This window comes from Lygodium microphyllum, chromosome 8 (assembly GCF_053477565.2).
Source record: "Lygodium microphyllum isolate KBCC chromosome 8, Lygodium_microphyllum_v1.1.10, whole genome shotgun sequence".
NCBI classification, from domain to species: domain Eukaryota; kingdom Viridiplantae; phylum Streptophyta; class Polypodiopsida; order Schizaeales; family Lygodiaceae; genus Lygodium; species Lygodium microphyllum.
This window is the reverse complement of record NC_141142.1, coordinates 90,988,167-91,002,765: the sequence shown is the minus strand read 5'-3', so window position 1 is coordinate 91,002,765 and position 14,599 is coordinate 90,988,167. Positions and strand designations below refer to the sequence as shown.

The window sequence follows — 14,599 nt, the reverse complement described above, 5'->3', positions numbered from 1 at the left end:
CAAGAAAGCAAGCCAAGCTCGCGGTGTTCTGGTAAGAGGAGCAGTGTTGCTTTCATTTTCTATTTTGGGAGCAGATCTCTGCAGGTAGCATAGCCCTTGGCGAACTTGTTTTTTTGATTTGAGGCCATTTCGAGGCCTGTTTTGGAGGCGGAAGTTTTCTGCACGCACTCAGGAAAAGGCCCAGTTTTATGCTGTGCGACCACTATTCTACAGGTCGGTAAAAAGTTACTGTAGAAATTGCATTGTATGCCTGTGCGTAGAGACATTGGGAGTTACAAAATCATCCCTGTTGCCTGTTGATGCAAAATCGTCACTAGGAAGTGACTGTGTGGTCAAATACCACTTTTGTCAGTTTTGCAGATTTGCCCTTGTGAGGTTGAAGTTGTGTTCTTTGCAGTGACAGAATTTTTTGCAGTGTTCTGTAATGGCGTCTGATTCTCTCTCACAGATTGTCACTGAAAAGCTTGACAAGAACAACTTCCAAGCATGGAAGTTTAGAATGACAAATTTTCTTATGGGAAAAGGATATTGGGAATTTGTTGCAGGAAATGAAGAAGAACCAGTTCTTCCTGATGTTCCCAATCAATAGCAAATGCAGGCATTCAAAACATGGCATGAGAGAGCCAGGAAAGTTATGTATTGGCTGTCTTTCAGTATTTCAGACTCTATGATTGTGCATATTCAGGATGCAAGTACGCCAAAGGAGGCATGGGATACTTTGTCAAAAATGTATAGCACAAATACGCAAGCCAGGAAAATGCAGCTCAAGCAAGAGTTGCATAATGTGCAAAGAGAAAGTATGAGCATCAACGACTACCACATGAAGGTGAAGAAGATTGCAGATGCACTTGCTTCCATTGGGTCGCCACTGGAAGATGATGATTTAGTTTCCGTGACCTTGAATGGTCTAGGAAAGGATTATGCATAGTTCCGAACATCCATTTCCGTCCGTGAAAGATTTCCTGATTTTGAGGAGTTGATTGCTCTTCTAATTTCTGAGGAGCAGAGAAATGGTGGTGCATCTTCTTCAGGAGGAACTTCAAAAGAAGCTGTCTTCTACTCAAATGCTGGAAGAGGTAGAGGTAGAGGTAGAGGAGGTCGATTTGGAGGCCGTGGCAGAAATCAGAATATGCAGCAAACTCAAGAAAACCAGTCCTATGGAGGAGGACGTGGTAACTCTAGAGGCAGGGGGAGCCAAAGAGGTCGTGGTGGATGGCAAAGAGGCCAAAATGCAAACAGTAATGTTGAATGCTATTACTGTGGTAAAATGGGTCATATGGCTAAAGACTGCTATAAAAAGCAGAATGACATCATGAATGGAAAACTGCAACAAGAGAATTATGCATCTTCTAGTAGACAGGGTGATGACAGAAATGAGCACTTGTTTATGGTGCAGCACATGAACAATTCTGTGACAAGTGCAGAAGAAAGCAATGATGTATGGTATGTTGACTCAGGTGCATCAAACCACATGACAGGTCATGCAGAATGGATGGAGGATGCAAGAAAAATGGAAAAACCAGGATTTGTGGAGACTGGTGATGATACTGCACATCCTATTGTGCAGATTGGAAAAATTTCATTGTCTATGCAGGATGGGAAAAAGAAATACCTGTCCGATGTATTTCATGTCCCGAATATCACCAAGAATCTGGTTTATGTTGGTCAAATGGTTGATCAGGGCTTGCAGGTCAGATTTAATCCTCATGGATGCTTTGTTGAGGATATGAAAAATAAAGGTCGCTTGATAGCAAAAGGAAAGAAGAAGGGCAGAATGTTTACATTGGATGTAGACATGTCTGAATTGAGTGCAGCAATGTTTGCACATGGGACCGGTGTAGTTGCAGATATTGATATCTGGCATAAACGCATTGGTCATGTTAATGTACAACGACTTAAATCAATGCAGGCCCAAAATATTGTTGCAGGTTTGCCAAAATTCAAGGTTGCAGAAATGCATAAGGTATGTGAAGCCTGTCAGTTTGGAAAATAGGCAAGGAAACCATTTCCTAGACATGTTCAAGAGAGTAAGAAGCCATTGGAATTAATCCACTCTGATGTGTGGACAACTAAAGCTGCATCTCTTGGAGGCTGTCATTATTTTGTCAGTTTTATTGATGACTATAGCAGAAAAGTTTGGGTGTATTTTATGAAAAAGAAAAGTGAAGTTTTTGAGCATTTCAAAACTCTTAAAGCGATGGTTGAAAAAGAAACAGGCCTGCAGATAAAATGCCTAAGGTCAGATGGAGGGGGAGAGTACCTCTCAAATGAGTTTGCAAGGTTCCTACAGGAGCATGGCATAAAGCAGCAACATTCATGCAGTCATACCCCACAACAAAATGGAATTGCAGAAAGGAAAAACATGCATATTGGAGAGGTATCTCGTGCCATGCTCAATGAAAAAGACTTGCCAGATTTTTATTGGGCTGAAGCAGTTGCTACAGCAGTCTACATAATGAACAGGACTCCCACTGCAGCAATACATGGAATGACTCCAGAGGAGAGGTATACTGGTAGAAAACCTGATATTTCTCATTTGAAAATTTTTGGTTGCATTGCCTATGTACATGTGCCAGATGATTTGAGATCCAAGTTGGATCCAAAAGCTGAGAAGTGCATCTTTATTGGTTACTCTCTGCAGCAAAAAGGGTATAGATGCTATAACCCTTCTACTCGTAAGTTTACAGTGAGCAGAGATGTTGTTTTTGATGAGATGAGTAGCTGGTATGAACCAGTAAATGTGATTGATGATGTAGATGCACAAAATGGTAATGCTGCACAGAATTCACAGCAGCAGTCACAAAATATTAGTGGACCTGGAGCGTCCTCTAGCAGTGGTTCACATTCTTCGCCATGGACAGGCAGATTGAGATCAGGAGAATCTTCTCAAAGTAATGCAGATAGTGGTATGCAGGTATCACAAAAAGGAAAAGAGAAGGTTGATCAGCCCATGTTTGATGTGAATGCAGGTCACTCTTATGTGGATGGTGAATCTAGTGGCTCAGAACAGAGCATTGATGATGAGTTGGGTATTCCTTCTATTGTTACACCTTGAGTAAGGAAGACCAGGGATGTTTTGAGAGCACCTGGGAATGAACCTACTTTGCGCAGGTCTATGAGAGCTAGGTATCCTGTGGATAGGCTGAAATATGATGGATTTACAGCCATTCACTATGCATATATGGTCAAAGTGATACAAGAACCAGAACCCACTTCTTTTGAGCAAGCCATGGGAAAAGAAAAATGGGAGAAAGCCATGGATGAAGAAATGGATGCCTTGGAAGCAAATGCTACATGGGAATTGGTACCTTTGCCTAAATGTAAAAATGCAATTGGCTGTAAGTGGGTTTATAAGGTGAAGCACAATGCAGATGGTTCTGTGAACAGATACAAGGCAAGATTAGTAGTCAAGGGGTATGCACAAACATATGGCATTGACTATGAAGAAACATTCAGTCCGGTTGCAAGGATGGCAACCGTAAGAGCAGTCATTGCTATGGCTGCATCAAAGGGATGGTCTTTACATCAGATGGATGTAAAGAATGCCTTCTTGCATGGCGATTTGCAAGAAGAGGTCTATATGGAGCAACCACCAGGTTATGTGCATGCTGTTCATCCTGAGTTTGTTTACAGGTTGAAGAAAGCCTTGTATGGCTTGAAGCAAGCACCTAGAGCATGGTCTGACAAGATAGGACAGTATCTTGTCACTATTGGCTTTCAAATTTCCAAGGCAGATTTCTCACTTTATGTGAGAAAAACAGAGAAAGGTATTATGCTACTTGTCATTTATGTTGATGATTTGATTATGACAGGTGATAGTGATGAAGATATCCTTCATGTGAAAATGCTATTGAAGCAGAAGTTTGAGATGAAGGATTTGGGAGAGCTGCGTTATTTCTTGGGCATTGAGGTGATTAGATTACCAAGTGGGATATAGCTCTTGCAGAGGCAGTATGGATTGGACATGCTGTCCAAATATGGGATGACAGGCTGTAAGCCTATTTCAGTTCCTTTGGAGTAAAATGTGAAGCTGAGCACAGATGCAGGTGAGCTTCTAGAAGACCCTACTATGTACAATCGCATAGTAGGAAGTTTGATTTATATGACTATTACCAGTCCAGATTTGAGCTATGCTGTTGGATTGGTAAGTCAGTTTATGCAGGCTCCAAGGAAACCACATTTGGATGCGGCTAGACGCATACTCAGGTATGTGAAGTCCACATTGCAGTATGGACTATTTTATGAGACTGGGGTTCAGATACAGTTGCATGGATACACTGATGCTGATTGGGCTGGTAGTATCTATGATAGACGATCTACCAGTGGATATGTGTTCTCTTTTGGGAGTGCTGCAGTCACTTGGAGCAGCAAGAAACAGCCTACAGTTGCCTTGTCGAGCACAGAGGCTGAGTACAGGGGTGCAGCAATGGCTGCATGTGAGGTAGCTTGGTTGCATAAGCTACTTTATGATATGCATCAGTCTACAGATGGGCCAGTTGTCATTTATTGTGACAACATGAGTAGTATACACTTGGAAAATAACCCAGTCTATCATGCTAGAACAAAGCACATTGAGGTGCATTATCACTATGTGCGAGAGAGGGTTTTACTAGGTCTTATTGATCTAGCTTATGTCAACACAGAGGATCATGTAGCTGATATATTCACGAAGGCATTGGGCGCAGAGAAGCTGCGCAAGTTTAGAGACCTGCTTGGTGTGCAGGAATTGGGATTGAGCTCGAGGGGGAGTGTTGAGATATCGAGCTCCACTCGTGATACGCCAGGGTGACCGTTGTGTATTTATGTCACCAACTTGTCAGTTTTGCAGACGCGGTTGGTACACCACCCATGAATAATAGCTACATGATAGCTATCCTTATCTACTCTAGTTCGTGGCTCAGTTAATATGCCACCTTAGTTAGTTGAGTTTGGTTTGAGACCCATATATAGGGTTCTTCTATTTCTTTGTACTTGAGTTCTTTTGGCTTACACAACTAAGAAGAGGAAAACAGTTTTCAGCCTCCACCCTTGTGTGTATTCCCCCATTGTGCAAGCAAGAAAGCTTCAAGTGAGACTCCTTCCTTCTCTCCCACAATCTTGACATCCTGGCCGTTCCCACTTAGGATCGACCGGAATTAGGGTTTTCCTAATGGGTCATTAGCTAACAGCAACTAGCGTCAGACCCGAGCGAACTACTTTACGCAGAAACGCCAGGTCCGAAGCGGATTCACGCTGCACTTGGTTCAAGGAGAATGGGAAACGAGAGGGATACAAAGCTCAACCTCTCTGCCATAAGGCATAGTCGCATTCTGTTCCCCTAAAACAACGTAAATCGGGTAAGACGTAACTCTAGGTCATCGTTCTCGTTATTCTTTTTGATGATGATGATCATTCCGTTGTTCTTCGAGATTTTTGAGAAAAGTTCCCGGCTAACCGGGACCACCCAACCGTAGGAGTCCCATGGCCCATCGTCCGCACTTTCCTCGGTTTGTTTTAGTTATGTAATTATCTAATACATTAATTTGACATATAACAGTCAGCTTCTTTAATTAATCCCTTTAAGCACTGGTTCTTTCATGTAATCTTATCACGTGACATAGAAAAACAATATCAAGCAAGTTCTTTTAACATTTCATCATTTTATCTTTGAAATACAAGGAGTTCCGCCCGTAGGCTTGTCCATAATCTGCCCGAAGGCTATCGAGTAATCTCCAGGGATCACTATTCCAAGCTTCCGCCCGTCAACTAGTATGCGGGCCTCGAGATCCAATCCCGAGTCACTTTAGCCTCTTGTGCAGGACCCGGAAGGTGAGGGATTTACGGCCAGAGCCCCCCCTGGCACCCAAACGTCCTCCTACTCCAAGTAGAACTCAATGGAGAGACCTCTCATGGCGGGTTTGGTCCACGTTCCCGGCGCGGTCAACAACCCCCTTGGTTAGGGTCAGGCAGGCAGTCGGGGGTAACTGAAGCTGCCTCTCCCTTCAGGCCTCTAACTTGAAGTATAAGTACTCATTTAATTTGTAATTCATAATTCAAACAGAGCTCTAAAATCTCTAGCAAGCACAAACATTTCCGTTAATCAACCGAGTTGTTTGGCAAACTGCTAAGGAAGTGTTCTTTTCTTTTGAGTGTAACAGCACTTGTTCTTAAGGTGTCTTGTAAATTGGCAAGATCTTTTACATTCCGGTGTAGGGCATACCCAATTTGGTTAACCCTAAGTGCCTTAGATATGCTAGTTTCTGATTTACAACTCTCCTTATTTAGAAGGATATCCAAAAATACGTCTTTTTGCAAGATAACTTGCGTAGGGATCAGCTGTCCTCGATGAGGGTTTTTACCCTTTTTCCTTGTGAATCAATCACAAGACTAAATGATTTCATACTTGTTGCACAAGTCCTATGATGGAATAATCTGTTTGGATTCTTTAAGCTGACGTATGTCAGGCCTAGGGTTTCTTCTTTTAAGAACCTTAGGGACAAACCCTAGTTCCTTATCTTTACGAATTGATTGTCCCTACAGTAAGGAAAGTAGTCAAGTGTTTAGGGTATGAATGTTTCTATGTTTAGATTGGTTCAGTTATCTTTTGGAAGGTAATATTAATCGTCTTGTCATGGTTTTGTTATCCTTGTGACAATTTACTTTCCCAATCAATACAGTTTAATTTAACTTCCGTTTCCCTTAAAGATGAGCCCATGCAAACTAACAACACTTGCCTTGCTAAGATGTGCAAATATTCAAGATAACTTCCTAGTAGTTTGAGCATCAAAAGAAACCTTCATGAATTTAACCATTTACAATGATTTGTTGCGAAAAGAATAAGGCTAGTGGTGCAAGATATGATTTCTACATCTTAGGATTTAACTAAAATATACTACTATAGTAAATGGATAATCTTGCTCGTAATTTATAATGCTTGATGCAATTTGAAGAAAACTAAGTTTTATACATTGTCATTCATAAGCTAAACTCCTTCGTTACAAATAACTCGAACAATTATATCATATCCTTAACAATTTTTCTTTGCATGATTGACTTAAAACCGAATTAAAGCCAAGAAGTAAAACCTGGTTTTGGGGTGAGATATCCACATGGATACCGGGGGATGACCCTCCTGCTGTCGTGTTGCTGCGCATCCGAGTCGTATACACCTCCATTTCTTTTGTTGTGCATTTGTGTCAATTTCTGCGTGTGATTCATTGTTTGTGTGATGCATTTTGATAATCCGCATCCAATGTATATATTCCCTTAATGCATGCGTATGATTTTGTTTGGATGCATGATGTGTGTGTATAAGAAAAATATGAAAAACTGATGCCAAAGGACATTATCAAGCTGATAATTTCAATGATGATCTTTAAGAAATGATGCAGGACATGCATATGATGCCAAACAGGGTGACCTTTGAAATCGTCATTAATGGTCTTGCCAAAGCAAACAGAGTTAAAATGATGCTGGAACTTCTGGATGAAATGAAGATTATGGTGGTGATGACAATTGCGAAGGCACTTGAGCAAGCAGATGTGCAGTGGAGTAGTTCTCTTGTAATAGGAATTTTAAGATTCCTCAAGAGCATAAAAGCTTCTTGGGTTTTTTTTTATTGGTGGAAAGACACTGCTTGGCCTCTTCACAGTCACCATGAGTCTAACAATTGGCATAGTTTGTGCTTATACAGAAGGAAGAACTATATTGGAGGCACTAATATTGACAGCAGCTGTTGTGCTTTCTCTTACTGCCTACACATTTTCACTACAAGGGATCAGGCTCATACCCGCGCTCCTAGCCGCACAAAATGACTTGGGAAAAAAAGTGTCGGGCCCGTGTAATAGCTCGTGTATCATCGCGGCCAGAGACATGCGTGTAAAAGCGCGTGTACAGTGACAGTCAGTTGCGCGAATACACGACCCCATACACGCGTTCTGCGCAGTTTTGCTGCAAATTTACACGCGAATCTAATAGACTATCCGCGTAAATATACGCGATTTTGACAGATGACACGCGCTTATACACGCGATTACAGAGGGAAAAAAAAATCCAGAGAGTGCTTTTCAGTGCCTGGATGCTGTTCCAGCATCCAGCCACCCAAAGGCACTCTCTGGATTTTTTTTTTGGTGCATTGCACCATAAAAAAAGAGCGATTTAGATTTCAAGACACGAATCAAGACTCACTCTCTATGAATACACGATTCAATATTACTATCTAAAACTTAATACACAACTCAAGACTCACGATTCAATACATTGTCAATACATGATACATTTGTGTACAAGGGAGTCCATATGTCAAAATAGCCCATGGCTTTAATTAGGAACAAATATATACAAAGTCAAATAGGGAGCTAGGTGCAAAAAATCCCATGGCTTCAGTTACAAAATTTTTTTGTACAACCACATCCTACAGTATTCTGAAAGCTAATCAGAGGATGATGAGGACCCTGTGCTCTCTCCATGATCAGAGGAGCTCGCATCGGTATATTCCGATGAGTGGTGCTCGCCTCCACCAGGAGCAGTGGCACGAACATCAGCAGTGGCGGCTGGATCATCAGGGGCAGGAGCATCAGCAGCTTGTGCCTGTTCAAGAAATATACCGTATGTAAGTATACATATATATGCAATTAAATAAACCGAAATCATTCATTTAGAGTTTTCAAGTACCTGTCGACCGTATGGTCTCATGGCCGCGTCAAACTGCGCATCCGTAATACGTCCCTCGTTTCTGAAGATGGCCCACGTGTCACGTCTGCTATTGCGGCGAGCATACCCAGTCTCGAGGGCTGTGGGCCTCCTCCCCATAACCCGTCGCTGTAACATAATCAAGATAGTTTGTAAGATCAAAACAATCATAGAATCAATGAATTTGGCAAACAATCAAATAAAGAGGCAAGTTACTTACGAACTCTGCCTCCCACGACTCGACGCCGCCAGATCCGAAATGCGACGATCCAATGGTCTCCATCTGGATCCGTCGTGCCTCCACATGCTGCCTGCTCTTCACGCCTCCCTCTGCGCGCTTATTTGCCTCCTTCCACTCGCGTTTGTGGGCAGTGGCAGGTTTCTCACAAGGATAGCCACCCGCAGCTACATTCACCCCATCATCGTACGCGAGTTTCTTAAGGTGAGATCTTTTATTACTTAAGATCTCCCTTATTCGCGTCCTTCCCCATACATCCGAGAATGTCGCTCGTGGGGGATTGGGGTACCGACTATGTACACTATCTAGGACCTCCCTAACTAATCGGCTATCATGATCTTTAAATTTTACAAAACAGTTTCTATACATGTTTGAAACTACCCCCCGCATATACTCCATCACCTCTTTCCCTCTCGCATCCATGACTACCCCGCCCCTATCCGTAACATCGTAGAAAATCTCTCCCTCCACCTCTCTCGCCTCCTCCGACTCCTCACTGTCTCCTCGTACATGCCTCCCTCCATGCCCTCTCTCACCGCGTGCCCTACTACCCCCCCCACCAAAGCACCCGCCGCATAATCCTCCACTCCCGCTCTCCCTACTGCGGCGTCGGCTCTCATCTGTACTGCGGGAGTAGCCATGACTAGGGGTGGCTGCACGTGACTGTGTACGTGACTGTGGCTGTGAGGGAGCACGTGATGGTGGCCGTGAGCCCTCAGTGACGGTACAGAGGAGGGTGTGCGTGAGTGTGTCCGTGCAGGGGTGTGTCTCCTCGGTGAGCATGTATGCGCAGGGGTACGTCTCGCCGGACTCGCAGGCGTAGACGGCAGTGGAGAGGCTTGTGTACTTGGGGGCGCGGTGTGACCTGGGAGTCTAGGAGGAGGATGGGCATGCATATACTCTGACAGCTCCACTGGATTAGGATGGCGCCCAAAATGGTTTATCATCTCCATCATCCAAGTGGCGTATGCCCACGGATCGGAGGAAGAGCCTGGATCCATGAAGAATCTGCAAAGCGTCGAAATTCCGCCTCAATGAACCAAGCAAAACATGCATATAAAAAATAAACATATCGCCTACAATATATCTCCTCAATATATCTCCTACAATATATAACCTACAACATATATCTACCATTCTAGAAAATAAACATATCTCTTACAATACCAAACATCGAATTAGTAGAAGATCATAAGCCAAAAGAAGAAGTTCATTTCGAATTAGTGACGAAATTCATGAAAAACAAAAACTATTTCCTCTATCTTGACGGACATTGTCCATCAAGGGAGAAATGACTAAACACATACACAAGGGTTCCTTCTTCTCTCTTTCCTCTATCTTGACGGATGTCATTTGTCAAGAAATAAATAGTTAAGCACATATACAATGTGTGTGAATTCTATCCTCTGTCGCTTTCAAGTACACATAGCACGGGTGGAAAGAAAGAAAGCGACAGATTTGCCAAAACAAACAAACGACAACCAACCTCTTTGAAAAGTCTTTGAAAAGTGAGTTCGTTGATTCTTGCTTCTCTCTCCCTTTCTGTGTTGTCTGCACCCTTTGCTTCTTTTGGGTAGTCCAAGAGGGAGAAGGCTGGTTGGAAGAGGCAGGTTCGGGGGTTTGGAAGAGCTGGAGGCAGAGGTACTGTAGCAACAAAGAAAGAAGAAGAAGAAGTGTTTTGAAAGAGGGCTTTTGAAAGAAAGAAAGCGACGCGCGCGGTAGGTAAACGCAAAAAGCACGCGTGTAAAAGCGCGTGTAAAAGCGCAGCAGAATACATTGTAGACGCGCCTGTACACGCGACACAGAGACTGTTTATACTTTTTTTAAAAACTGATTGTTCTTGTGTATCCATTGTTTTGTGCATAGGATGTGTATGATTTCACTAAAAACTGATCCTACTTCTGTATTGGTTATTTTGGACATAGCATGTCATCATCCTCTTCAAGCAGATCTGGTGAGGATGAGACAATGCGTCATCGTGATCGCGACGTGTGGCTGGCACAAAGGATCAAGTGTACGTGTAATCGATGTCAAGGGTGCATTGTACGAGCGCGTCTAATTACATTGAATCACATCTCGATGTATGGAGAATGGATTCAAACAGGTTTAGAGGTGAGAAGATGTGAATTGAAAGTATTAAAATAACTCATGGTGTGCAAATTAATGGAGCGCGTTGTAATATATATACTGTGATTGAAGCAGGATGCAGTACCACACCCTAACATGGTGCCATACGCACGGCGAGAGCATGCAAAGCGTCGATGAGATGATGCTGGAGCTTCGGGATCTGTTGTCGGAGATGAGTGGGAAAGGGATGACAATAGCCCTGCACCCCACGAAGTTGTGGAAGAGGAAGTGTTTGATGACATGGTGCGGAATCTTTTTAGGGATGATCGCAAAGGTGTGGACGACAATGATATGGAAGAAGAGCATCTCTACAACGCTTCATCGACACCGGTTTTTGAAGGGTGCACATTCTCTATTTTACGTGCTTCACTTGAACTGCTCAATATACAAACAGTTTATGGATGGAGCAATGCAAGTCTTGACGCATTATTGAAGTAAGCATTGTAACTTGCAAATTTGAGTTAGTGGTTTTTGGTTTACAGTATAGGGTTTAGGGTTATGGGCTAATTGATGATATTGGATGCAGGCTATTATCAAACATGCTTCCAAAGGGGAATAGACTACCCACCTGAAGAGACAAAGCGAGGCGCTATGTGACATCTCTTGGAGGATTGGATTATGATCGCATACATGCATGCGTCAATGATTGCATTCTCTTTCGTGGGACGCATAAGGAGGCTCGACAGTGTCCCACTTGTGGTGAAGCAAGGTATAGAACATATGTGAAGAGTTTTGATGTACCTCGTAAAGTCTTGCGACACTTTCCTATAATTCCTCGCATCAAACACATGTTCAAGTGCAAATCCATAGCAGAGCTCATGTCATGGCATTCCTCGCATCGATCGGATGATGGCATGTGGAGAATTCATGCAGACACTCCTGCTTGGAAGCATATTGAAGATGAGTGGCCCAGCTTTAAAACAGAGCCCAGAAACTTGAGACTTGGCCTAGGTATGGATGGAGTGAATCCGTTTGGTTTCAAGAGCACCGCATACAGCGTGTGGCCGGTTGTGTTGGTGAATTACAACCTTCCACCATCAATGGCGATCAAGAAGGGACATCTTATGTTATCCCTTCTGATTCCAGGGAAACATAAAGTCAAGCATATGGATGTTTATCTTGAACCGTTGATTGATGAGTTGGAGGAACTATGGAGAGGTGTTGCGGTAGTGGACATTAGTAGGCCTCCCTCCTCTCGACACTTCGACTTAAAAGCAGTGTTGATGTGGACAATGCATGATTTCCAGGATACAGCGATTGTTCTGGTAAGAATTCTAACTACCTCCCGACTCTAATACTACTAGCTATATCAATTATAACTATTGACTTTATTATTCTAACTTTTTTTTTATTTTAACAGGTTTGAGGACATCGGGTAAACATGCATGTCCTATATGTGGCCCTTCATTGGTACATGAGTATGCTGATGGTTTGTGTAAGACCATATTCGATAATCATCATCGATTTCTCCCATCAGATCACCCTAAATATGCTCCTAGTAAGAGGAACATTCATCCACAGACACTTCGTGCAAAAGATTGGAAGCGTATTTGGGAGTCTTCAAATGTTCTTCCTCCAGATGGCATGAACATGTACATCTCCATTGTTTTCAATCTTGTTTTGTGTAGTCTCTAAAGTTGGAATAAAGATGACAGTCTGCAATCCCTTGTGTAGGTACTCCATTTTTTTCCGGCTACCATATTGGACCCATCTCAAGATCAACCATCTTCTTGATCCCATGCACATCTTCAAGAATGTGGGATCTAGTATTTGGGAACATGTTATTGGTAAAAGAGACAATGTTAGCGTACGGGAGGACTTGCAGGTCGCAGGACGTATGCGTCAAGCTTGGCCACGAGAGGAGGGTGGGCACGTTCGTCTTCCGCCTGCTCCCTGGATTATATCAAAGAAGGAGGAGAAGCAGGTAAAGCAAGCCATCACCACTTTGCGTACTCCCACTGGATGCATGAGATCGTTGAAGGGAGCGTTTACAACCACTAAGAAAAGAGGGGTTGAGCAACTACATGGGTTGAAGTCCCACGATTGGCACAAGATGCTCCAAGTAAGTGTTTTCCAATTATTGTAGGTTGAAATTAAATTTTGTAATGCCCTAACCCAAATATACATGTGCTCTTATGTGCGCAGTTCATACTACCTACTAGCATCGACCATTGTGCAGACAGGAGTTTGAAAAGATGTATTTATAAGATGGGCGAGCTTGTGAGGTATGTAAATCCCATGCAAGATCACCCTTCATTATACCTTGCAAAATGAATGTGCATGAGGTATAATGTACTGTGCATTTATTTTTCAGATATGTTAGTTCCAAAGCAATTGATCCAGCCACATTGGATGATGCGCGTGTTATGGCAGTGGAGGTGGTTTGTATGGTAGAGGAGACTTTTCCGCGAACCATTCTCACAAGTCAACTACATCTCATTGTGCATTTAGTGGATGAAATTGCTTTATGTGGCACTGTGCATGCCCGTTGGATGTTCTTCCTAGAGCGCTTCATGAAGACCTTAAAAGACTTTGTGAGGCAAAGTGCAAGGCCCGAAGGAAGCATGGCTGAGGGTTGGTTGATACAAGAGTCTCTTGTATATATATCAGAATTTCTTGATCAGGTGGATAGCTCTTTGCCGCGACTATGGAGCAATGAAGAGGACTTGAGGATGACGTCTATTGTGCCTCAAGGAAAAGGACAGAGCAAAGTAATTGAGAGAACATTGATTGATGATCTTAATTTCACTTGCATCCTTAATAGTGATGTGATGAGCAGATGGGTTACAAGATACGAGGATGCAAAGACAAAAAGGCAAGCAGACAGAGCTCTCTTTCGGAGGCAACATGGCTCTCGTAAGGCGTACCCTAAGCATCTAGCAACACTTCCGAATGATATTCATGTTGATTGGTTGCATGAGGAAATGGAGAGAGCAGAGAGAGATGAGGGGCTGCATATCACGGCGGAAGAATGGGAGTATGCACGAGGATGCATGTTAAAGGTACATAGAACAAATGTAAATTTGCATTCTTTGTAAGTGATTGGCTTTTCATATTTATTCACATTAATTGCTTACATAGATATTGCTTATATTTTGGTCCAGTGCACTATGTTCAATGCTATATGGTGTGAAGGCAAGCATTTTCAAACACAAAGAATAGATGAAAAGAGGAATACACAAGATTGCGGTGTCATTAGTAGCTTTGAGGGAGCCAATGGAAAAATGGATGATTATTGTGGCACAATCCAAGACATATACAGACTTGACTTTCGCCGCTTCTTTGTGTATGTTTTGGATGTCAAATGGCAAATGAACGTGGTGGAAAAAGGGCCTAACGCAACGATAAAATGCCATGCAAGTGGCTATGTAACTATTGACTCTACAAAGTTTTGGCAAACAAAGAAAGATAGGCTCGTATTGCCACAACAATGTGAGCAGGTATGCATTTTTTTACAAATGTGTTTCATGTACATATATATCTAAGCTCGCGCACCCCTTGACTTTTGATATGCTAATTAATTAATGAATTATGTGTATTTGAGCAGGTTATCTATCTGCCAAT

At 42.7% G+C, this 14,599-nt stretch overlaps 1 protein-coding gene across 1 annotated transcript; it reads right to left on the bottom strand.

The window, feature by feature from the left end:
• Positions 1-8,409: 8,409 nt before the first annotated feature.
• LOC148032587 (uncharacterized) lies at positions 8,410-9,331 on the bottom strand. The gene is made up of 3 exons (XM_087684128.1): positions 8,891-9,331; positions 8,653-8,799; positions 8,410-8,568 (listed from the first exon to the last, which is right to left on the bottom strand). The coding sequence occupies exons 1-3, from the start codon at positions 9,329-9,331 to the stop codon at positions 8,410-8,412; spliced, it is 747 nt and encodes a 248-aa protein (XP_087540254.1).
• Between the last annotated feature and the right edge of the window lie 5,268 nt (positions 9,332-14,599).

What these genes read in the sequence shown, in the direction of transcription:
- LOC148032587 (XM_087684128.1), bottom strand. Translation starts at nt 9,331, where the DNA reads ATGGATGCGAGAGGGAAAGAGGTGATGGAGTATATGCGGGGGGTAGTT. An exon ending in AGTCGTGGGAGGCAGAGTTC is followed by an intron (nt 8,800 to 8,890) that starts GTAAGTAACTTG and finishes ATTATGTTACAG; the next exon opens with CGACGGGTTATGGGGAGGAG. An exon ending in TGAGACCATACGGTCGACAG is followed by an intron (nt 8,569 to 8,652) that starts GTACTTGAAAAC and finishes TTTCTTGAACAG; the next exon opens with GCACAAGCTGCTGATGCTCC.